Here is a 24,704-nt window from a genome sequence, read left to right as displayed (position 1 = left end):
TGAAAAGTTTTCTGATATATATATGATATTTTATGTTTTTTACTATGTTGTTTATATGAAAAAAATTTGTATGTTTTGTGGTGTTTTGTTCTTACAGCCCGAGGACGTGCTGTGATTTACCAGGGGGGAATGTAGCACCCTGAGGATTCGGCTGCTACAGGGGTATTGCACCTCAACCCAGAGGTGTGATATTCCACTCCCGGGTAAGGATGGAGTGTGGACCTGAGCTCGGTAGGCTGCATGCACTACACACATCCCATTTCCGAGGGGCAGGCCGACGGTACTCCCACTTAGAAATGTGCAGGTACGACCGAGTCTGTTCCTGGCTGGAGTGGGAGGGGGGGTGGTACATCCCAAGTAGTGTAGGGGCAGATAGGGGGAGCAGCCTGGGTAAAGTTAGGAGCTCATTGGGTGCTGGTCACCTGAGCTCACACATAGAGGGAGTATATAAGGTGGGCACCATCTAAGATCAGGGTCAGTCTGTCAGAGTCAGTAAGAAGCAGAGGTCCAGATGAGCCTGCAGAGAGAGAGTGGAGCAGAGAAGGAAAGACCCAGAGGGGGAAAAAGAAAGGACTCTGAGAACCCAAATTCAATCCCCGGGTGAAGAGTCGGCAATAGGGTACCGGATCCCAAACTGGTGGGGGCAAAAGCACACCCTAGCCAGAGACCGGAGGCCGTGGGCAGCGTCTGCCACGGCCACCCACCCCGAAGGCAAACCACGTGGAGGGTCAGGGAACCCAAGGCCAAGGGTCTCCCAACAGAAGGCCCGAGGGAGCTGGACCTAGGTGGATCACTAGTGGGGACGGCCAGAGGAAAGGACAGAAGGAGAGCTCAGGGTCACGCTCCGGACTTGTTTGGGGGTTGGCTGAATCCAGGACCTGGTGGACGCAGCACGGCTCGGGTGGTCACTTGAAGCTGGAGTGACCGGAACATCAGCAGTGAGTAAATACCCTAAACTGCACAACCCGACTCTGTCTTCATTTAACATCTATGCTGCACCACCACAACCCCCATCCTCTGCACCTGACCCCCTGAGGCTATACCCCACCCGTTGGGGGTTATACTATCAAAAGCTGCACCAACACCATCAGCCTCAGTGGACCCTGCTGCAGCGGCGGCCGTAGTGACCGCAATACAACGGGTGGCGTAGTCGACATAAAGAACTTTATAACATCTGTAGGACTGCCACACACTGAGCTTGACACCCTGGGCACGGACCGGGTCACAGCCACTCGGAAGACTACAACCCCCATCTGATCCGGCTCCGGGTATTCCCCTAAAGAATATGGCCCAGGGGGTGCGTCACTGCCCTCAGCTAGTCCATGGTGAAAAATGTACTCATTTTATTTTTCCATTAAAGGGGTTGTCTGCTTAAAAGGTAAATTCAGCAGAGGACATACTGACCCCCACACTCTGCTTCCCGCTCCTGATCAGGTGGTCTCTGCCAGGTCAGGAGAAGAGATGTCAGTGATCACCAGTGACCGGCCTGCTGCAACCAGATACTGCAACCAATCAGCAGCCAGGTCACTGGTCGTCGGTGACATCACTGCTCCCTGCCCAGCAGAAATCATGGGAGCAGGAGCGGAGGGGCAGGGGTGACTATTTATTGTTTTAGTCCCTTTCATGCCGCAGCCAAATTTATTTTTGGAGCAGAAAAACCCTTTCCAGAACCTATAAAAAAAAATAACTAATGTTTAGTTGTTAGAACAAGATGAAGAGGATGCTGGTGAATCCACTTTTCCATCCATACCAGCATGCATATCCTATAGGAAATATGCATAGGCTTCCCTATGTCGAGAATGATTAGAGAAACATGTCAGATTTCTTTGAGAAACAGTGCCACACATGTCCACAGAAGGAGTCTGGTATTGTAGCTCTGATCTACTGAACTATATAGGGCTGAGTTGCAATACTACATGCAACCTGTGGACAGATGTGGCGCTGTTTCTGAAAGAAAACAGACCATTCTTTTTAGGATTAAAGAAAAAAAAAAACACTCATTTTGAGATACACACAATGTTAAATGTTTGAGGAGATAAAATTGGAGACATTTTCCATATATTTCCCATCCTTTTTCCCCCTTACAATAATATGCAGAATGTTAACAGCTCTACTTGGGAATTTCATAGATTTCTCAACAAAATAAGATACCATGTCCAAAGAGGTCCCAAAAGACCCTTGTCAATCATCGCACTTCCTACCCGATTCTAAACACTCCCTGAGAGACCAATGTGCAGTAAACTAAACTCAATTTGGATGCTAGAGGCATGGAAGGAAGAGACGCCGAATATTAAATGGTGCGGCTGAGGCTTGTCCTGGAAATGTGCACAGTATATACGACTAATGTTACACACACGACAATTAAAGGAGATTTCCATTGTCATGAGAGCAGTGAAGATCGCCTCTCCATTAGGTGAATGGATATAAAGTCGTGAGTTTAATTACCGTAATCTGACATAGAAATCACAAAAGGAACAACTGCAGTGTTCAATGCGCTGAACTGCGTCCTATTCATGAATACAGTATATACTAGCAGTACTTAACCCTCCAATCTACCGGAGCCCCAAATGCTGCCACTGATGCCAGCATGCATACACACATTGGCTGCAGCCGTCTTCTGCATTGTAGATGTGATGTCACCGCTGCAGCCAGTAAACAAAGACCGGAGCAGTGGCGGAGAGGCAGCCTGGACCAGGGGAGGGTGAACATTGGTGTGTTGAATATTTTCATCCTGTGGAAGCCTTTAGAAATAAAAACATTTACCTGGACAAACCTTTTAAGCCGTACATCATGGACACAATACAACTTTTCAAGATGGGAAGAGTGCCCCTTATAATAAAAAAAGCAGAAATCCATACAGATGACTAGAGAAGTCATACATAAAAGGGGCTATCCCTGAAAAAGATTATCTTCTAATAGTAGAATAGTGGATAACTTACTGATTAGTGGAGGTCTAACTTCTGGGACCACCCATCATGCTTGAGGAAAAGGCTCTGGAACTTGGGAGCGGATTCTGAAGATCTCCATCTTAGGCAACGTTCACACGTTCAGTGTTTGGTCAGTATATTACATCAGTATTTGTAAGCCAAAATCAGGAGTGGGACAATCAGAGGAAAAGTATAACAGAAACACGTCACCACTTCTGTATTTTTTCAGTCACTCTTTGTTTTCGCTTACAAATACTGATGTAAAATACTGGCCAAATACTGAACATGTGGACGTGGCCTTAAATGGAGTGTAGGTGCGCATGCACAGCACTTCACTATTTCCAGCGTGCACAGCACTCAACTATTTCCAGCAGTCCCACAGACAATGATTGGAGCAAAGGTGCTCCATTCATCGTCTATGGGACTGCTGGAAATAGTCGAGTGCTGTGCTTGACTTTCTCCCAGCACAGTGCCCTTAGAGCCCCGTTCTTGGGACCACTCTTCAATGTTGTGACACTCCCAAAGTGAGAATTTTTCAATCTTACGATGCTATTACAGCTATATTCTACTACCCTATGTGGCACTCTGCATTTTTTTCTAGTTTTGCTTCGCCTTAAAGGATAGAGTGGGGATAGAGTGACAACACACAGAAGCACAATTTTAATGTGACAATAGTAGTGTCACGTTTTAGGAGGAGACTAAAGACCCCAATACAGATTAGACCAACATTGGTTGAGGTCACACATCTCGGTGGGTTCAGGTTGACAGTAATGTCTATGGGGGCCTCCCGACTGTCCCATGACAAATAATGTCAGGGGAAAGAAGGATCCAGCATATACAATTTTGGACTTCTGATCCTTGTATTCTCGGAGAGATAAGACACCGCCTGAGATGTCTGTCAGTGGTTCTCTCATCGAGAAGACAGGAGTACATGGCAGACTGAGACCTCCTGTGTATGGAGGAATCGCGAGCGTTAGCTGCCAGCTGAACAATTGGTCGAACCACGATTTGGCCCAATGTTAGCTATTGTGCATGGGGCTCCTTGGGTTACATAATTTATACTAAATTCAGGTGCAGATTGCAAAAACCATAGGATGTAATCCTAGAAAAAAAATCATTATAAAAGTGAATTTGAAAGCTGAGCATTGGAGGAGCCTCATCTTTCTGCATCTCTCCCCCAAATAGCATCGAGAATCCTCATAATCACATACAAGGCTAATATTTCCAAGAACTGTCCCGATTTTCATGGACTAGCTTGCCATACTTTCTTTTCGAGTGGGTGGTTCTTGGCATTTTGCCAGCATTATAAGACTGGGCTGTGGAGTCGGAGTCGGTGTTAATTTTGGTGGATTCGGAGTTCGTATAAAATGGACCGACTCGGACTCCTAAAATATATAATACATTGGGTACAGTAGTACAATGCAGGATGTGCTGTAAATGTTTTCATAAGAATTTGGGAAAGTTATGAAATGTCCTATAAATGTCTGTTCTGTTCCTGATCTAAGGATCTGGGCTTTTAGTTGAGATGAATCTGTGCTGCACTTTATGTACACGCTCGGTAGTGAGGCAGTGCTGTGGAGTTGGGAGTCGGAAGTCAGGGAAATTGAGGAGTCCGAGGTTTGGCTTACCGACTCCACAGCCCTGATACAAACCTAATATTTCCAGGAACTGTCCTGATTTTTATACACCAACTTGCCCTCCTTTCTTTTTGAGTGGGTGGTTCCTGGCATTCTGCCAGCATTATTATAGCAAGAACTTCATTTTCCTTACTTTCAGACATGCAGTACTTCTTTAATTATCTAATGACTTTTCTTCCCTGATTTGAACACCCACTTCTGTTATGCCTTTATGCCTTTTGACAGAGAAGGGAACAGAAGCGGAGTGACAAAGACCAGCCAACTATTCCCTATGACCCATCTTTGTTTCTCTGCTTCTGTAGATGGATTACACCTGACAACAGGCGGTGATCATTAAATTACATAAAAGACATATCTAGTGGCTGAGATTTGAAGACGATTTTTTAGGAGTAAGACAACATCATTTTTTAAAAGGATTGAAAATGGTTTCAAAGTGTTTAACAAAATGTCCAGAACAAAATAAAACCAGAAACAACAAAATAAAGTTGAATTCTAAATTAAAAGATGTAAACTGTAATGACTGTAGCCTGTATATGGCAGATCTACCTGTTTGCTCTGAACCCCGAATATGAACCAGAATTGACCCCATTTCAGATATTGAGCAGATCAGCAAACAATCTAAATCGAGAGTGACCTCAGATTGTCCTTTTGTGCAGATTGAGTATCTCACAACTTTGCATAATCTGGAAGGTGCCAATGAGCCTTGCAATCAGATTCCAACATCCTCCAATTACTTGGCTCTACCTTCTGTAAACTACATAGACTGACCAAGTCTGTCCCCCTCTGGCTATAGGGATGGGGACAATTTGGAGTTTTATTTTTAACGCATCTTCCTACTGATACTACAATTAATAGTAATAATACTTAACCAAGGCTTTACAATATGTTAGGTCTCTGACCATCATATTGATTCAATCTGAGTAGAAGAGGACATACACGTCCAAGTCTCTCTACACTCAAATATAAGGGCATATTAGTACCATTTGAGCACTAATGGAAAACCCTCTTTACAGCAGAGCTGCTCATTAAAAAAAATATATATTTTTACCTCTCTGACGGAATCCTGAAGGTTGCAGCCAATCATTCGCCATTGATTGGCTGCAGTGGTCATAATGTCATGTTACTGCCAAAAGACGCAGCACCAACATCAGAGAAATGGTGCCATAGGTGTGGTATCCCACTCTCAGGTAAGGAGGGAGTACTGCCCAGGAACCACCCACCTGCATCCAACACTACACCATTCCAGACCAGCAGGAGGGGCAAGATGCATGAATCCACTGCTGAGCCCTGTCCCTGGTTGGAAGGGGGGGAAACGAGAGTGGGAACCATGTAGTGGGTGTGGGTGGAGGAAGTAGATCAGGGGTGCACCTTCAGTAGGAGTATAAGAAGGGAACCATCTTGTAGGAGAACAGACAGTCTGAAGAGAGAGTGTTAGGAGCAGGAGCTCTGCTCAGAGGAGAGGAGAGATGAGCAGGCCTAGATTGAGAGGCCCAGGGGGACGGGAGCAGAGGAAGGCTCCAGAAGTGAGGGGATCCCAGGGGCACGGCGAGTGCAGAAGCCACCCGTGCACCAGAATCTACAGGAACGTGGAGGGATCAGGCCGCAAAGGGGACCGGCCCCTAACTAGTGGAGAACTACAAGGCTCAGCTAGAAACCGGTGGCTACTGTACTTTCAGGGTGCAGCTGCTCACAACCGCAACTACATTGCTAAAAAGGTAGCCACATAGGATTCAGGGGACTGTACGTTGCCCGCCAAAATCCGAGGTTACCGGCTTGGGACACTGGTTGCGAGGAAAAGGAGGGTGAGAGCCAGTGCAGGAAGAAGACCGAGGAAGGAACATAGAATAGGGTCCCGTTATGTACTTTTGAGACACCTGGGAGTTTGCTGAACCCTAGCCTCGGTAAACACAGGACGGCGTGGGAGGTTACCCTGGTATTGGTAACCTGGAGTCTGACAACTGTGAGTAAATCTGAAGACTGCACCCCCACTGTGTCCTAGAATTATTATCTGCGCCACCACCTGCACTACACTGCACAGCAACATCTACCTCATTAATCATCACTGCAAAGCCCTGGAGCTTAGCTCTGCCTGTGGAGAGCTGTACTAACTCTGCTGCGTCACCAACAGCTCCAGAGGATCAGCACCGCAGCGGCGGCTCCATATATCCGCATACCACAGGTGGCGTTACGAACATTATATATAAAAACTTTATTTCCCTTTTAGTTTATTCCCCTTTTATTGACCGCCCTGGGTCACGGACTGGGTCACCGCCACAGTGACACCCCCAGCACCGACCGACCCGGCTACAGAGTACCCCACGGCCCAGGGGGCGCGTCACAAGCATATATATATTTTTTTACATTTTGCAATGGCCAGTTTAGCTGTTAAGAAGGGCTTGTCCACCAGTGGACAGCCCCATTAAGTTTCTTGATATGCAAGATGCCATAATCCATGCTTGTCTAATAAATACTTATTCAATAAGCCCTCACTCATGTGCGGGGAATGCAATGTAATTGAATATACAAGATCAATATATTTGACATGATATAAAGGCAGAGTTGCCCCGACTATTCACAGTTAATGACTTCATATTGGCTGAAGGAGCAGTAAAATAAAAGAAAGAGGCAAAAGGAACAGAAACAATACATCACTTGTCCGGCTTTGTGCTGAAGTCCACACCTAATTAGTTCTTTTTAAATGTTGTAATAATTCGATCAGACCTTTAGTTTTTCCATCAACTCCTAATTCGTCTCACTCCAAATGTTAATATTGCTCTCTTCATGCATGGAATAGGAAAGCTTAAATGTAATGTACTTCTTCCCTGAAGAACATTGCCTAAAAGGTCACCGACGCGGGAGGGAGAAGTTCATGATGTAATAATGCCCTGAATAAGTAATGCAACAGGAGCTTGTCCTCTACGGAAGGAGATTACTGCTCGAAAACGGCACTTTGTGTGGGTATGTGAGAGCAAAGTACTGTCAGGCCAAGTAACCATGAGGAACGAAGAACTGTACCTTCTGATACTCTTCTATTCCTTCAGGAACTTCCCTTTCTTGATTGGCCAAGCCAATCAGCTTTGACCAATCAACCAACCCTTATGTATATCAATGGTCAAATGCCGAAATAGGAAACGCTCTTCTGTGTCAAACCCAACGCAAAAGTGCAGCTGCATTATCAGAGCTGCATCGTTGGTCCCAGTCAACTGGAGTCTCTGCAAGTATATTCTTAAGCTATTTTCTAGTTTTAAACATAAATATTTTTTTCTAGATGGCAAACCCTTTTTTAAAAAAAAGAGTTTTCTCATCTTCTTTCTACAGAAGTGAATGGTCGCACCTGTGGTCCGAACTGTGCGCTCTCTGATGCTGCCAGCAGTGACCACTCTGCCTCTGCAGCATTGGAGGAGCATGGTTTCACTGTAGGGATGAGCGCACCCCATGGATGTTCTACCCAAACTTGAACCCCATAGAAGTAAATGGGAACCTTTAGTTTGGTGCTGTAAAATGGTCTTAGTAAGGCGCTAGAGGGCTGCCAAAGGAAGCAGAATACCCCCAGAGAGTCTCTCTCTCTAAAATGGACTTCCAGGAGAAGTCCTTTCTTGGGTTCATTCATCTCTATTGCACTGAAGCCGGTAGGATCCAACTAGCTCCAGAAAAGCACTTGCAAGCACTAAAGCAAAGAGCATGTAAGCGCATGTTTCTTACCTAGGAGACCAGTAACCGCTGATGGACTACAGAGGAGCCCCGTAATCTAGGCAACAAGCAGTAGACTATAGAATCCCCTTTCCTAGGAGATGGGTCACTGCTGAGATCTAGGTAATGAATAGTAAAGTATATGACGCGCCCCCTGGGACATATTCCTTTTTGAGGGGAATACCCGGCACCGGATCAGATGGGGGGTTGTAGTCTTCCGAGCGGCTGTGACCCGGCCCGTGCCCAGGGCGTCAAGCTCAGTGTTATGTGGCAGTCCTACAGATGTTATTAAGAGTTCTTTTGTGTCGACTACGCCACCCGTTGTGATGCGGTCACTGTGGCCGCCGCTGCAGCAGGTTCCGCTGAGGCTGATGGTGGATGCGCAGCTTGGTGGGATAACCCCCAACGGGAGGGGTATAGCCTCAGAGGGGACAGGTGCAGAGGATGGGGGTTGTGGTGGTGTAGTGCAGCCGGCAATGAAGACAGAGTCGGGTTGTGCAGCTAAGGGTGTTTACTTACTGCAGATGTTGTACTGGTCACTCCAGCTGCGAGTGACCACCCGAGCCGTGCTGCGTCCACCAGGTCCTGGATCCAGCCAACCCCCAAACAAGTCCGGAGCGTGGCCCTGAGCTCTCTTTCTGTCCCGTTCTCTGGCCGTCCCCACCAGTGATCCACCTAGGTCCAGCTCCCTCGGGCCTTCTGTTGGGACACCCTTGGCCCTGGGTTCCCTGACCCTTCATGTGGTGTGCCTTCGGGGTGGATGTGATGGGTGACCGTGGCAAACGCTGCCCACGGTCTCCGGTCTCTGGCTGGGGAATGTTTTTACCCCCACCAGCTTGGGTTCCGGTACCCTGATGCCGACTCTTCACCCGGTGCTTTTAGTTGGGATCTCAGAGTCCTTCTCTGCTGTGCTCTGGGTCTTTCTCTTTTCTCCTCTCTCACTCTGGGTCTTGGTCTTTCTTCTCTCCTCTGCTCCTGACTTGTTCTCTGCAGCTGACTCTCTGCATCTGATCCTCTGCATCTGACCCTGATCTTAGATGGTGCCCACCTTATATACTCCCTCTATGTGTGAGCTCAGGTGACCAGCACCCAATGAGCTCCTAACTTTACCCAGGCTGCTCCCCCTATCTGCCCCTACACTACTTGGGATGTACCACCCCCCCTCCCACTCCAGCCAGGAACAGACTCGGTCGTACCTGCACATTTCTAAGTGGGAGTACCGTCGGCCTGCCCCTCGGAAATGGGATGTGTGTAGTGCATGCAGCCTACCGAGCTCAGGTCCACACTCCATCCTTACCCGGGAGTGGAATATCACACCTCTGGGTTGAGGTGCAATACCCCTGTAGCAGCCGAATCCTCAGGGTGCTACATTCCCCCCTGGTAAATCACAGCACGTCCTCGGGCTGTAAGAACAAAACACCACAAAACATACAAATTTTTTTCATATAAACAACATAGTAAAAAACATATAAAATATCATATATATATCAGAAAACTTTTCATATAAATAACATTCTCGTCGCCTCTGCTCCTCCTCCGGTCACTGTGCAACGTGTGACCGGGTAAAGTGCGACAGTCTTTTCTTGAAAAAACTCGTGGCTTTCCTGTAAAACCAGTAGGGAGCGCTTTAGGACGCGCAACTATATACAGGGGATATGGCCGCTCTCAGTCCTCGGCCAGGTATAAGGGAGGAATGACCGCTCTCAGTCCTCGGTCAGTGGGATTTAAGGGATAAACGGGTAAACAGTTCACACATGCTGGTCCCAACGGGGACTATATTATCAGCAACAGTTTCTTTGGTACCCCGACGGGTAACTATGTACAGCCTCTACTCTGCCGTACTTAACGACGACGTCCTCCTGCTCTTTCTTTGTGGTTACCTTTAGCTTCAGACCCGTCCGGGTCCTCTTGTTCTTCCTCCTCACACCGCAGCTCTTCCTCCGTCAGGCGATGCACATGGAGGGCGTAGGGTCCTTTGGCACACTTGTGCCGGGTAAAGGTGACCTCGTCCCCGATGTAAAGGTCACGACCTCTGTGTCCCTCCGGTAGGTGGGATTCAACGTCTCTCCTGGTTACGAAGACGTCGCCTGGGGTGCGGTGGTCTCGGATGAAGCCCCACCCATGCTGCATGTTAAACTTGATCACAGTCCCGGTGGTGCGGGGACTATGCGCTGCACGGGGGTCTCTCCTGGCCCGGCTCTTCTGCTCCGCGCTCCTTATTTGAGCTTGCTGTTCCCGGACCCGCCTCTCTCTCCGCTCCCTCCCAAAGACCTCGAGCTGCTGGCGGCAGCACTCTGCGCGCTCCGCCGCGGCTGCCCGAGTCTCCTGAGTGAACCCCATGAGATCTTCTCCGGTGGGGTCCCACTCAAATTGGGCCTCTTCTAGCGGGGGCGAGATCCTCTTTACGGGCTGTGGAGCCGGGATCAGGGGTGCACACATGGCCCCAGCCTTCCTCTGCCGTTCCAGTTCATGATATTCCTGGGGCCAGATGAAAGGCTGCCCATCCGGGCACGTGTGTTGGGTAAACAGGTCCTCTCCCAGATGCGGCACTCTTGGTCTTATGGGCGCGGTGGTGTTAGCGCCCGGGTTGCCCGGGCCTTGCGGCCAAGCCTGGGGTATCTGGAAGGTGAAGGGCACCGTAAGGACGGCGGCGCCCTGGGCTACTTGGCCCTGCGACCAGGCCGGGGGCTCCGCGGAGGTAGGGGGCGCTGTTGGTATTGCGGCGCCCGGGGGTACTAGGCCTTGCGACCAGGCTGGTGGTACTTCCTGCTTGGTCACGCTCGGGGTCGAGGCGTGTGACGTCACAGGGGTCGCGGCTCCCGTTTGAGGCCTAGTCTGCGGCGGTGACGTTGCGGCTACGGGCACGGCAGGGGGTACTTCGGGCTCTGCGACGGGGAGCTGGGGCAGGTACGCGGTTTCCCGGTTTGGGGTAGAGACGTCCCCTTTACCTGCCTCCTTTCGTTCGGCTTCCTTCTCGGCGCCGTCTCCGGCCTTCAGTCCTCCTGCGCCATCCTCAGAGGCGGTCTGTCTCCTCGTCTCGGGTGGCGTGCTCCGCTGACAGGTCTCGGTCTGCTGGGCCATCTCACGGCTCCACGCCGCCAACGTCTCTCGTTGCACCCGGGCCATCCTCCTTGCGAGGCCCTCCAGAGCGGTCTGCGCACACTCCCGGTCTCGGGGGAGCTGTGCTAGGACCTCCACTAGGCCTAGTGGGGTCGTTGCTTCCAGCAGGCTCCTGACCAACGGGTCGGTGCTGCTCTGCTCTTCTTCCACTGTTTCCAGCAGGCTCCTGGCCAGCGGGCCGGTGCTGCTCTGCTCTCCCTCCTCTGTTTCTAGCAGGCTCCTGGCCAACGGGCCGGTGCTGCTCTGCTTTTTCGCCATCTCCGGGTAAGCTCCTCCGATACTCTTCTCCAGGCTTCTTGCCTCCGGGTGCGCTCTCTCCAGACTGCTCCAAGCGACACCCATCTTTGCTCTCTTCTTCTCAGTCCTCCCACTTCGAGGGCGGTCCCGGAGCCACTTGGTGATTGTCAGCTCCAGGGGCAGTTCTTTCACGCTGACAGACACCTCTAGCATCACAGTCTCTGTTGGTGGGGGCGGTTTCCACTTTTGGCGCCATTTTCGGTCCTGGCCCACGATGGGAGGCGGCCTCTCACCACCCTCTGGCACGCCCATAATGGCGCCCGCTCTTCCAAGGCGGGAAACCTTTGGAAATGGCGGGAATCGTCTCCCAGTGGCGGGAAACTCTGCAGATGGCGGGAAAAAGCTGTTAATGGCGGACAACCGGCAGGAATCGATCTGTGATGGAGTCCGATGGCGGGGACCCTCCGGAACCGGCAGGAGACTTCTTTTTGAGGTAAACTTGTTCTTTTCTTCAGGCACGCAGTACCCGGGTGTTGCGGGCACGTGATCCTGCCGACTACGCCAAAGTTGACGCACCCCCTGGGCCATATTCTTTAGGGGAATACCCGGAGCCGGATCAGATGGGGGTTGTAGTCTTCCGAGTGGCTGTGACCCGGTCCGTGCCCAGGGTGTCAAACTCAGAGTATGTGGCAGTCCTACAGATGTTATAAAGTTCTTTATGTCGACTACGCCACCCGTTGTATTGCGGTCACTACGGCCGCCGCTGCAGCAGGGTCCGCTGAGGCTGATGGTGTTGGTGCAGCTTTTGATAGTATAACCCCCAACGGGTGGGGTATAGCCTCAGGGGGTCAGGTGCAGAGGATGGGGGTTGTGGTGGTGCAGCATAGATGTTAAATGAAGACAGAGTCGGGTTGTGCAGTTTAGGGTATTTACTCACTGCTGATGTTCCGGTCACTCCAGCTTCAAGTGACCACCCGAGCCGTGCTGCGTCCACCAGGTCCTGGATTCAGCAAACCCCCAAACAAGTCCGGAGCGTGACCCTGAGCTCTCCTTCTGTCCTTTCCTCTGGCCGTCCCCACTAGTGATCCACCTAGGTCCAGCTCCCTCGGGCCTTCTGTTGGGAGACCCTTGGCCTTGGGTTCCCTGACCCTCCACGTGGTTTGCCTTCGGGGTGGATGTGGTGGGTGGCCGTGGCAGACGCTGCCCACGGCCTCCGGTCTCTGGCTAGGGTGTGCTTTTGCCCCCACCAGTTTGGGATCCGGTACCCTATTGCCGACTCTTCACCCGGGGATTGAATTTGGGTTCTCAGAGTCCTTTCTTTTTCCCCCTCTGGGTCTTTCCTTCTCTGCTCCACTCTCTCTCTGCAGGCTCATCTGGACCTCTGCTTCTTACTGACTCTGACAGACTGACCCTGATCTTAGATGGTGCCCACCTTATATACTCCCTCTATGTGTGAGCTCAGGTGACCAGCACCCAATGAGCTCCTAACTTTACCCAGGCTGCTCCCCCTATCTGCCCCTACACTACTTGGGATGTACCACCCCCCCTCCCACTCCAGCCAGGAACAGACTCGGTCGTACCTGCACATTTCTAAGTGGGAGTACCGTCGGCCTGCCCCTCGGAAATGGGATGTGTGTAGTGCATGCAGCCTACCGAGCTCAGGTCCACACTCCATCCTTACCCAGGAGTGGAATATCACACCTCTGGGTTGAGGTGCAATACCCCTGTAGCAGCCGAATCCTCAGGGTGCTACAGCAGCATAAAGTGCAGTGTCAGACCCGGATTCCAGTGCTGGGTTGCTTACTTTGCAATATTTATTGATTGCCACAAAATCCCTTTTAATCTCCTGTAGCAATTACGGAGCGCTGGAGTCCTCCTCTTCCCGTGTGCGCTCTATGGAGTCATTGTTATTCATGGTTGGGCCTCCAGATTACCTCATTTTGCTAGTCTGCATTTTAAAAAGGGTTACTACTGACAGGACAATGGCTGTGCGTCATCCCTAATGTACCTTTACACACATGGACAAAATTGTTAGTACCTTCTTGTCAAGTAATAGAAACCCACAATGCTCACTGAAATAACATGGAACTGACCAAAGTAATTTTCAATTTATATTGAATGAATATCGACTATTAAAAATCAGGCATTGCTTTTAAATTGTGGTTCAACAGAAAAAAAAATAATCAAAATTGGTCTGGACAAAAATGATGGTAGCCATAACTTAATATTTTGTTGCACAATCTTTTGATCCAATCTTGGATGTTTTATCTGGGTCATTATCCTGCTGGAGGAACCATGACCTGCAATTCAGACCAAGCTTGCTGATATTGAGCAGCCAATTCCGCTCAAGAATGCCTTGAAAGTTTTGAGATTTCATTGTGCCCTGCTGATTCAAGACCCTGTGTCAGATGCCACAAAGTGGCCCAAAAACATAACCGAGCTTCCTACATGTTTCACCGTAGGTACAATGTTTTTTTCTTTTTTTGCATCAGTTTTGTGTCTTTGAACATAGAGCTGATGTGACTTGGCGAAAGCTCCAGTTTTGTCTCATTGTCCAAAGGAAATTCTCACAAAGGCTTTGTGGCAAATTCTAGTCTCGCTTTTTTTATTTTTTATTTGTTTTCAACAGTGATTTCCTCTTTGGTTATCTTCCATGAAGTCTACTTAGGCCAAGACAGCAACAGATGGTGCGATCTTACACTGGTGTACCTTGATCTTAGGGTTCAACTCTAATCTCTTTAGAAGTTGCTCTGGGCTGTTTGGTTACCATTTGTATTATCATTGTCTTCAATATGTCACCAATTTTCCTCTAACTGCCACATCCAAGGAGGTTGACTATAGTCCCATAAACTTTAAACTTCTGAATAATATCTGCAACTGTAGTAACCGGAACATCAATCTGTTTGGAGTTGGTCGTACAGCCTTTACCTTTAACTCGTTTGTCTTTAATTTTCTTTCTAATCTCCTGAGACAGTTCTCTCCTTAGCTTTACTTAGTCCATGTTCAGTGTGGTACACACCATGATACCAAACAGCACAGTGACTACTTTTCACCCTATAAATAGGCAGACTGATTGATTGATTACAAGTTTGTAGACACCTCTGATGCTAATTACAGGGCACACCTTAGTTTAACATGTCAAATTGTTTTCAATCTTTTCTAGGGGTACCACTATTTTTGTCCAGGTAATTTTATTTGTTTTATTTTTATTTTGAACCACATTTCAAAAGCAATTTCTAATTTTAATGAGTTGATATTCAGTAGATTTAATTTGAAAATTACTTTTGTCAGTTTCAAGCTATTTCAGTGACCATTGTATGTTTTTCTTTCTTTAACAGAAGGATACCAACAACTTTGTACCCTTATTTTTTTATTTATTTTGCTCCCTTATACTGCGCCATTAATTACACAGCGCTTTACACACATGGCTATCACTGTCCGCATTATGGCTCACAATCTAAATTCGCTACCAGTATGTCTTTGGAGTGTGGGAGGAAACCTCATTACCCAGCGGAAACCCACACAAACACGGGGAGAGCATACAAACTCCTTGCAGATGTTGTCCTTGGTGGAATTTGAACCCAGGACCCCAGCGCTGCAAAGCTGCAGTGAATAGTTGGCATAGCTGGAGTCCTAGCTAGTCTTTCCTTCGCATGGGGCAAACCATTCATTTCGTTGCTTTTTCATTATCTAAATGCTGGCAGGTTGGCCTGGTGGCAGCCCTTATGTCACAAGACCCCCCCTCCCACCCCACCAGCTGCCCCATTATACAAATTCACATGGAGTCTTTTTTAGGTATTTTTATGAGTTTATCTGCCTCAAATGTTTGGAAAACTATTCCTATTCTTTTCTGGGAATAAAAAAAAAGTGCACACCCCTTCCTTGAAGCAGATACTGATGAAATCCATTCAAAACTATCAACTGTCAAATAAATAGCTAGAAAGTTGCATGTAAAGAAAAAAACTCTTCCAAAATTTTGCAAACCCACTTTAGGAAAAAAAAAATCCTACAAAAACTTTCCGAGAAAAGAGCTTTTACTAAAGCGGATTCCACTTAAAAACTTTTTTATGTTTGAATGCCTCAAAAAACTGTGTGTGATCATGGCCTAATACTGGGTTTAGGTTTATGATCGCAACCACTAAATGATCTATGATCGGCTACATACGAGCTCGTACAAGCCAATTTAGACAGGCCAACCATAATTCTTTGCAATTTGTCAATATGATCATTCTGTGCTTATAGAAAATAATTACCAGCAGCACGTTTACTGTTTACTCCGTATGATGTGCTGTTCATAGTGATTTGATTAAGCTTTCTTAAAAATCATCACACCCAATGAATGAGCATTTTGCTTATGCATTGGATCTTTGCTGGCCTTTTCAGATGGGACTATTATTGGGAAACGGTTGTTCTCAGAAATTCTCGTTCAAGATAATCAGCAAGATTAAATGCATCTTAACTATGCAATTAGAAGTGTCAGCAATCCCTGCTGCACATGACTCTCATTTCTACAGTATGACTGTTATTACTCCCCTTCCTTATTTTTTCCTACCTTCTAAATATATTTAAAATGTTCAAAACTTCCCTTGTTTCTACGCTCCCTTGTTTCTACGCTCCCTTGTTTCTACGCTCCCTTGTTTCTACGCTCCCTTGTTTCTACGCTCCCTTGTTTCTACGCTCCCTTGTTTCTACGCTCCCTTGTTTCTACGCTCCCTTGTTTCTACGCTCCCTTGTTTCTACGCTCCCTTGTTTCTACGCTCCCTTGTTTCTACGCTCCCTTGTTTCTACGCTCCCTTGTTTCTACGCTCCCTTGTTTCTATTCCTAATTGTTTCATTTCCCCCCCGCTGTTTCCTTTCCCCCCCGCTGTTTCCTTTCCCCCCCGCTGTTTCCTTTCCCCCCCGCTGTTTCCTTTCCCCCCCGCTGTTTCCTTTCCCCCCCGCTGTTTCCTTTCCCCCCCGCTGTTTCCTTTCCCCCCCGCTGTTTCCTTTCCCCCCGCTGTTTCCTTCCCCCCCCCGCTGTTTCCTTTTCCCCCCGCTGTTTCCTTTTCCCCCCGCTGTTTCCTTTTCCCCCCGCTGTTTCCTTTTCCCCCCGCTGTTTCCTTTCCCCCCCCGCTGTTTCCTTTCCCCCCCCGCTGTTTCCTTTCCCCCCCCGCTGTTTCCTTTCCCCCCCCCGCTGTTTCCTTCCCCCCCCGCTGTTTCCTTTCCCCCCCGCTGTTTACTTCCCCCCCCCCGCTGTTTACTTTCCCCCCCCCCGCTGTTTACTTTCCCCCCCGTTGTTTACTTCCCCCCCCCCCGCTGTTTACTTCCCCCCGCTGTTTACTCCCCCCCCCCCCCCGCTGTTTACCCCCCCCACTCTCCCCCCACTGTTTCCTTTTTCCTCCACTGTTTCCTTTTTCCTCCAATGTTTCTATTCTTCGATTTCGGACACTTCTGGTTCGCCAGGTTTTCGACTATAGAGTTTATCACAACTTGATTTTGTGGTTGTTTTGAGCTACATAATTTTCTCTACTTCTATTTCCGTATGGTCACAACTACATCCAGATACTTACACGTGTCGGCTCCAACAGTTTTCCTATTCTTCTTAGAGATGCCCATTTTTTGTAAAAATTTAGCTTCCAACATTTGCTTTTAAGACTTCACCGTCATGTTATACCTATGTTGCATTTTCTAACAAATTCTGAGAATAGATGATGGAATAAATCCATCCCGTCCTTTTATCGACTATTTTCAGTTGTTTCTATTAATATAATTTGCTCCTTTTTTTTCTCCGTTTTGCCCGATACGAGATTGTACACGTGCATGGAGCGAGCGTTAGTCATCTGCCGGTGGTGCTTTGCTGAACTAGCCGGGGAAGGCTCACTAGGGGTTAATGATTACGTATTCTTAGGTGAATCGCTTTTAATGTGCATTGCAGGGTTTTATGTGTGTGTGTGTTGTTGTCAGTCTTAAGAGGAGACTTCATTTCAGGGAGCCGGAGAAGGGAAAAGCCTGGCAGCCGGCAGAGACCGGGAGCCACTTGATATGCATTGCTCGGAGCCTCATTTGCAATTCTGTTAGTGTGCATTTTGCTTTGCAAGGGGAAAAAAAATCCGTGCTGCATTCATCGTGTTAACCTGAATATAGCAGCTGACATCTCTTTATTACAGCAAGAGGTGGAAGGACCCAAACTTGGAGAATCCCCCTCCCCCTGAGAGTGTTAGTCCATTCCTTTATAGTGGCTCATTTTGGCTCTCTGTCAGCGCCAGGATGCTGCCAGTGGATGTGTGTCACGGTCTCAATAGATGGTGGTAAAATAGAACAGTCATGAAAGCCCAGCGGGAACGGCTGCGAATCCCAGGTTTGACCTTGGAGTAAGTATCGTCTCTCTTTTCATATTTTGATGCTTTGTGCATGCGATTAGCCTTAGTATGACCAATAGCGGTCTAGGTTGCGGTGTTACTGACAGTCTCGGAGCTCTGCAGCATGATGTGTGCATGCTTTATGTGTGCTGCAGTATTGTGCTGCAGCTCCCCATCCTCCATAGCCGGCTCGGGTCCTGGTAGACGGCTGTCTATCGGTGCCATGGCCATATAATGGCAGTAGAATGTTTTTTTGTTTTTTTTTTCTAATGTAGGCCATGATGTCTATGTCTTACGTGTTGTGTGTATGCCTCTCTCCACCTTCTGTATCCCCTCCCCCTCAGTGTTTGTCCCAGCACTGCCTTTCAGATGAGGCCTGTGTGTCTCCTGAATGATGAGCAGCGCTCCTCCGGATTAAAGCGTAATTGAAGCGCTGTTCATGAAAATGTATTAGCCATAATCAATTTTTCATACGCCAAAGCCAGCATTAATAGATGTTTGTTTAAAGGGAATATTATTTGTCCCTGGCTCCTCGGCCTACCCGTGTCCTTGTCCATGTTTATTCGGGTTGTCAGACAGTGGATATGTTCTACTGTGCAGAATAGAACGTGACTTTACAATTCTGTACGTTGTGGTGTTGTTTTATTTGTGCATTCTGTATTTAGTGATCATATCACCATACAAATTAATATTGCGACATGTGAATTCATTTTGTGTAATATACATGTCTATACTAGTAGTGTTTGTGTGTATATTTATGTATATATGTGTACATTGATTGGGCACATGTAAGTTTTTATGTTTGTTTATACATAAAATTGTCTACTTTCACGAGAACTGATTTGTACGCGACTTTTAAGGAAACCCTAATCTAAATTGTGTTCCCAACAATCTATGCAGCCGTTTCCAGCATTTAAAGAAGCACTCCCATCTATACAGATTTAATAAAAAATGTATGAGTATGTGCATGTAATGTGGTGTGAGTGTATTAATATACTCACTTGACGGCGCTCTCTCCAGTGTCCTGCGCCGCACTCTGCCTGACCCGGAAGTGGCTTTTACAGTATAAGCATCATTATAAAAGTGACTTCCGGCTCACACATGGAGCGTATACAGGCAGTGGATACCAGAAAGAGCAGCTGTAGGGGAGTATATTAATACTCTCATACTTCATTACATGCACATATACACATATTTAAAGGGGTTGTCCACTACTAGGTAAATCCCTTCTTGATTTAACTGTTAGGCCCAGATAAAATAAAAAAAGCTTATACTCCCCTCCCATGCTGGCCCTATTCTGGCGGTGTCGGCACTCTTGATCCCGGGGAACCCACGTGGTGGTTGTGACACGTGAGCCAGGCTCCCAATCAGCGCTGGCGTCACCTTCCCCGTCTGTCAAATTGAACATTAAAAGGAAGTCTGGGCTGCGGCTGATATGTCACTTCTTTTTCATGTTCAATTTGTCTGAAGGCGGGGTCAGTGACGCCAGCGCTGATTGGGAGCCTGGCTCACGTGTCACAACAGCCGCATGGAAGCCACGGGACCGTGAGTGCCAACACCGTCGGAACGTATGGGCTTTCTTATTTTATCGGAGCCAAGCGTGGGGGATGAGAGGGAGTTGTCTAAGTAGTGGACAACTTCTTTAATAAAAAATTATATAGATGGGAGTGCTTCTGTAATATCAACAGAGAGAAAAATATCTATCCTCCTATTTACTACAATAAGGCTAGGTTCACACATCACGTATGTAATGTGGATTTTATTCACAGATTTCTAAACTGAAAACTGCAAAGTTTTTTTAATCTAAAATCCGTGCAGATTTCCAGCACTTATTCAAGCATCTTTTTTTTTTTTAGTTACGGAAAAGTAATAAAGTAATAAAACCATTAAAACCAGGTCAGTGGTTGAGCCTGCTTACTTGGGCTAAGTTCCCACAATGAGTTTTTGGTAAGCTTTTGACACTGCATATTCGCTGCACAAAAAAACGCAGCATCTTACAGTTCCTGCCAAATGGATGAGTTACAGAAATCTCTTGCTCATTATTTTTATTTTTTTACACCGTGTAAACTGAGCGTTTTTGATATCAGCAACATGTCAATTTCTCTTGCAGTAAATGATTTTCCCCATAGACTTGATTAAAAAACACTAAAAAAAGCACTAAAGACATATGTAGTCTGCACATGCTGTATCAATAAAGTTTTATCAAATACCAGGAAGTATCAAAAACAAAGCAGCTTTATTTAAAACATGACCAACCAAACAGACAGAAGCCAAAGCTGAAAAGCTTTTTTCCATCTGGATAAACCCTTTTTATTGCACAGAAATAACATTTTTAGTCATGTTAGCTTATTTATTGATGGCAAACTGCCTTTCAATGCTAACATCAAAAATACAGTAATTTAGTACATGTTGCAGGACGGTGCGTGCAGAGCAATGTATTTTTAAGTGAAAGTGCAAATCTCTTATCTGCATACTTTATCCATCACCTTGTTTTTTAAGTGTGTGATCATATGTTGTGGATGACATAAAACGATGTATTGATCATCACTTCTAGAAAGTACAGAATAAGTTTTGAATTTCAGAATCAGAATTCTATCTAATATTGTAAAATTTCTGGTTAGACTTCATTCATATATTAATGTTAAAGGGTTGTCCACTAGTGTGACAACCCCTTCTAGATGTTTCTCCCCTGTAACATAATAACACTTATATTCGCCTCCAGTACTGGAGCTGTTCTAGCAATGTCTGCACTGGCTCTCCCAGGGATCACGTAACATTATGTGACGCAATCCCTGGGGCCGGTCAGCGCTGGCTTCATTATCCTCTATTGCGGACGTAATTGACAATTGGCGAAAATGGAAGCTATCGCTGCTCGTCGGATGTCATGATTTGTCTGAAGAAGAGGAGAATGAAGCCAGCGCTTATTGGACACAGAGGAGAGCCAGTGCCGACACTGCTGGGACGGCGCCAGCATCGGAGGTGAGTATAAGGTGGTGTTATTGTACTTGGAGGGAAACCTAGGGATTCAAAAGGGGTTATCCGAGTAGTGGAAAAGCCCTTCATTGCTCCAGTCTGTAGTAATCTACAATCTATGGGTGCACAAATTTTTTTACTGTATTTCTGCATGCCTCAAAGCTCATGCAGAGCACTTTTTTTTTTGTCTGATTCGATAGGGGTTCAGGGTGCTATCGCACCCTGCTCGGTCAAGCCATACCTAGCAGAGCACAGTATGGCAGCACACAGAGTCCTTGTTGGCTCTGTAGTATGCAGCCTAAGTGAACTCTGTCTGGCAATGTAATATTTTTACTTTCCATTGGCCAAATTAGTGACTGTTTCTTTGACTGTGTATGAACACGTTTAGGAAGATTACACACAATTATGTTTTGTATCATGATGGGTCCAATTTCAACTACTGTTGTTTCTAGGAATTCTCTAGGCACATTAACTAATTATAGAATATTGCAGAATTTTATGCAACTTATTTTTATAGACTTTGGTGATAAATACCAAAATTATTTTCCATGCGATTGTTCTCCATTGAGCAGCATGTACACAAGTATTGCGAAAACGTCATAGTTGCTAATTGCAACCATCATGCTGCAAGAAGTTTGTGTGTGAACCCAGCCTTAATCTTCATTTATGTATTCCCATAGCCAAGATACTTCCCAATATATAGTAGGTGTAATAATAATAATAATAATAATAATATTAGCAAAAACCTCTAATTAGAACTGTAGTATAGTTTTTCTGATTCTCTATGTTTTGTTCCTCATGTGCAGGCATTGCAGGACCTTAGGTATCCATGGTTATGACCACTAGCAACTAGCTAATGAACTGTCACTATATAAGTGGTTGTAACCATGGATACCTAAGGTCCTGCAATGCCTGCACATGAGGAAAGAGACATAGTGAATCAGAAGAACTATACTACATTTCTAATTGAAGGTATTTGCTAATATTATTATTATTACACCTTCTACATATTGGGATAGGATCTTGGAGATGAGAATGTGTGTTTATTGCGTGGACAATTTAAAGTTGATACTTTATTCCCCCACATCGTGACTTTTTCCTATAGTTTTATGTAAATGTCTCACTTCTCATCGCATGGTATGAAACTGGTGCAATAGTCATGATAGTTGCTGCCTAACGTACCATGCAGAGTCTTTACGTGCCACCACTCTGGCCTGTGTACATTTTGGCATTTGTCTTGTCTGCTTTATCACCCATTTGCTCACAGCATTCCAATCTGTGTCAAGTTATATCATATACAGTGTCAAGTTATGTCGTATATTTACCATTTGTGATGTTTTTGGGTTATGGGATGTAAGACCGCAGTAGGTCTTGGTCATGGAGGTCCATTATCCCTGTGCCGTCTGATCCGGCAGCCATGCTCCCTTTTGTCTGCCCCCTACTTTCGGTAGATCAGCAAGATGTAGGACTCCGATGGAAGACCACATTATGGGATCTGACTTTGGGTTTATTTGTAGTCTGTTACCATGGACACACACAAGTCTGCATAGGCGCTGCCGGCACAGGGCTGTAACATATATTTACAGCATACATTTAAACATTTGCAAAGATGTACATAACCTTCAAAGCATAAAATAAATAATAAATTAACCAATATATGATTCAAAATTCTATGTTTCTATAGACAATAGCTAGTCTTTTAAGGGACTCTTTATATTGTCCCCATGGGGCTAAGCACTTATCGGCAGGTAGTTGATAACTGCATGCCTGTTATGCCCTACGACAATCTCTCCCGTCTCAGAGTGGTCACAGACCGCTCCTGCCGCCAATTCTCCTGCTTCTAGTGACCGCAGGTCGACAGAGTATTTCTTTCTCTTCCGCTCTGCTCTGTTGATTGGATGTCACTGCTGACATCATGTTGATTGACAGCCAGCTCCCTGCTGCCACTGTCTAGAAGTGCTAGGCCCCATATAACCCCTTTACGTGTATGTACTTTGTGTCTTCTCATTCTTCTTGACTTCTACCTTTTCTCCTGGTCTTGTCTTGTCCCTTTGCATGAAGGGTGAGTGTCCTGTTAGTTAGATGACTGTACCTAGGATTAGTTGTTTTATTTGCATAAAACACAGAAAATCTTTCATCTAAACTTTTTGTAGGGATATAGTGTTTTTCTAATACAGAAGGAATCTACTCAAACTTCATTCTCTAAAACCCCATAGTCTTTGATATCAATTTTTTGAGCCACTTCACATCACATTTAAGCCAGAAATTCATAACCTTGTTGAAGGTTCCTCTGAACGGAGCAATTCACAATAATGAGACAAATGAAGTCTGTCATTTTTGGAAAAAACACAAGTGGCATGGTAGACTACACTTTTGTAACTGCCTAAAAAAATAGACTATAGCAGAACAAAGTCTACACTGAGTTACTTCATTTGTTTCATTATAGTGATTGACTTTTTTGTGAACATGTCTGAATGCCGTTCAGATAGAACCCTGACAGATTCACAAACGTGTGGTACAAACGTGATGTGGACTAGCCTTAGCTTGGATCTGAAGTTTAGGAGATTCAATAGCTTAGGTATGGCCTCGTGCACATGGCAGAGTTGTGTATTGGAGGTCGTATAGTGGTATATTACTACCGACTACTGAGCCGCATGGACTTGGTGTGCCACCATATCATACATGCCAGAGTTAGTCTTCACTTGCACCAGTGTATTGAGGTAATCTGCAAGAAAAAAAAATCAACTTCGTGATTAATGTTGATTAAAACTATTTTAGTGTTTAATGTATAACGTTCTTATGTAGACCCATGTGTGTCCATGGTTGCACTTTAAAAACCGTAGTCTGATCCAGCAGTCATATTTTCCCTCTGCCCCTGTTTCTTACTAACCTTCAGCCTATAGAAGAGGGGTCAGATGCAAGGGTGTTACAAATAACTGAGGAATCTGACTACATATTAGAGTTTTTAGATTGTAACCATCAGGACAGAGGTCTTCACAGGAGCTTTGTGCATAAAACAGTGGGGTCATTTTAATCAATTTGTGCATAGGCTTAATGGGGAGCTGTCCGTAGACTCAATGCTCCTAAACCGTCTATTTTGGCATGCAGGTCAGAGGAAACGGAATAAAATGAATTCTTGAAATCTGAAATCCAATGTCTTATTCGAGAGAAATCCATAGATCTCCCTGCGAATCTGCAGCAGAGCTGCCAGCACTGAGAGGTCAAGTGCTGCTGAAAATGTGTGTAATGAGTTCAATTCTGCTGTACTGTTAGCTTTGCTATACTTGTGTTAGCTCTGCTGTATTGTTAGCTTTGCTGTACTTGTGTTAGCTCTGCTGTACTGGTAGCTTTGCTGTACTTGTGTTAGCTCTGCTGTATTGTTAGCTTTGCTGTACTTGTGTTAGCTCTGCTGTACTGTTAGCTTTGCTGTACTTGTGGTAGCTCTGCTGTACTGTTAGCTCTGCTGTACTTGTTTTAACTCTGATCTCACTGCAGAGCTGTGTGTGATTATGAGAGCAAAGTGTCAGTCATTAATGTCTCACACTCGTCACGCCCCCTTTCATTTAAAATAATCTGCTTCTCTGAGAGATCTATATCCAGCCCATAGATTTTAACAGCTTATGTACATATAAGAAAAACAGATTTTTCTGGAATAAGACATTGGATTGAAGATATTGAGGTAACATTTTATTCAGCTTCCTACTACCTGCATGCCCATATACACTGTGTTCCAAATTATTATGCAAATAATATTTTCTCAGATTTTCCCAAATTACCTATAT

At 46.1% G+C, this 24,704-nt stretch overlaps 1 protein-coding gene across 12 annotated transcripts in view; it reads left to right on the top strand.

Annotated features, from left to right (window-relative positions):
• The window catches only part of MAST4 (microtubule associated serine/threonine kinase family member 4), a 548,534-nt gene that overhangs the window by 312,815 nt on the left and 211,015 nt on the right, over positions 1–24,704 (top strand). For 2 of the 12 annotated variants that reach the window (XM_073680216.1, XM_073680212.1), the window contains exon 1: positions 17,535–17,961. The exons of the other annotated variants lie outside the window; for them this stretch is intronic. In XM_073680216.1, coding sequence (XP_073536317.1) covers positions 17,915–17,961 — 47 coding nt within the window. In that variant the 5' untranslated portion in view covers positions 17,535–17,914. Of the gene's footprint in view, positions 1–17,534; positions 17,962–24,704 lie in introns of those variants that run through there. 12 annotated transcript variants of the gene reach the window in all.

This window comes from Phyllobates terribilis, unplaced genomic scaffold (genome assembly GCF_046119375.1).
Source record: "Phyllobates terribilis strain yellow unplaced genomic scaffold, ASM4611937v1 Scaffold_1__5_contigs__length_1240528914, whole genome shotgun sequence".
Lineage (NCBI taxonomy): Eukaryota > Metazoa > Chordata > Amphibia > Anura > Dendrobatidae > Phyllobates > Phyllobates terribilis.
Note: the sequence above shows the minus strand (reverse complement) of the source record. Positions and strands in the feature narration are given on the sequence as shown.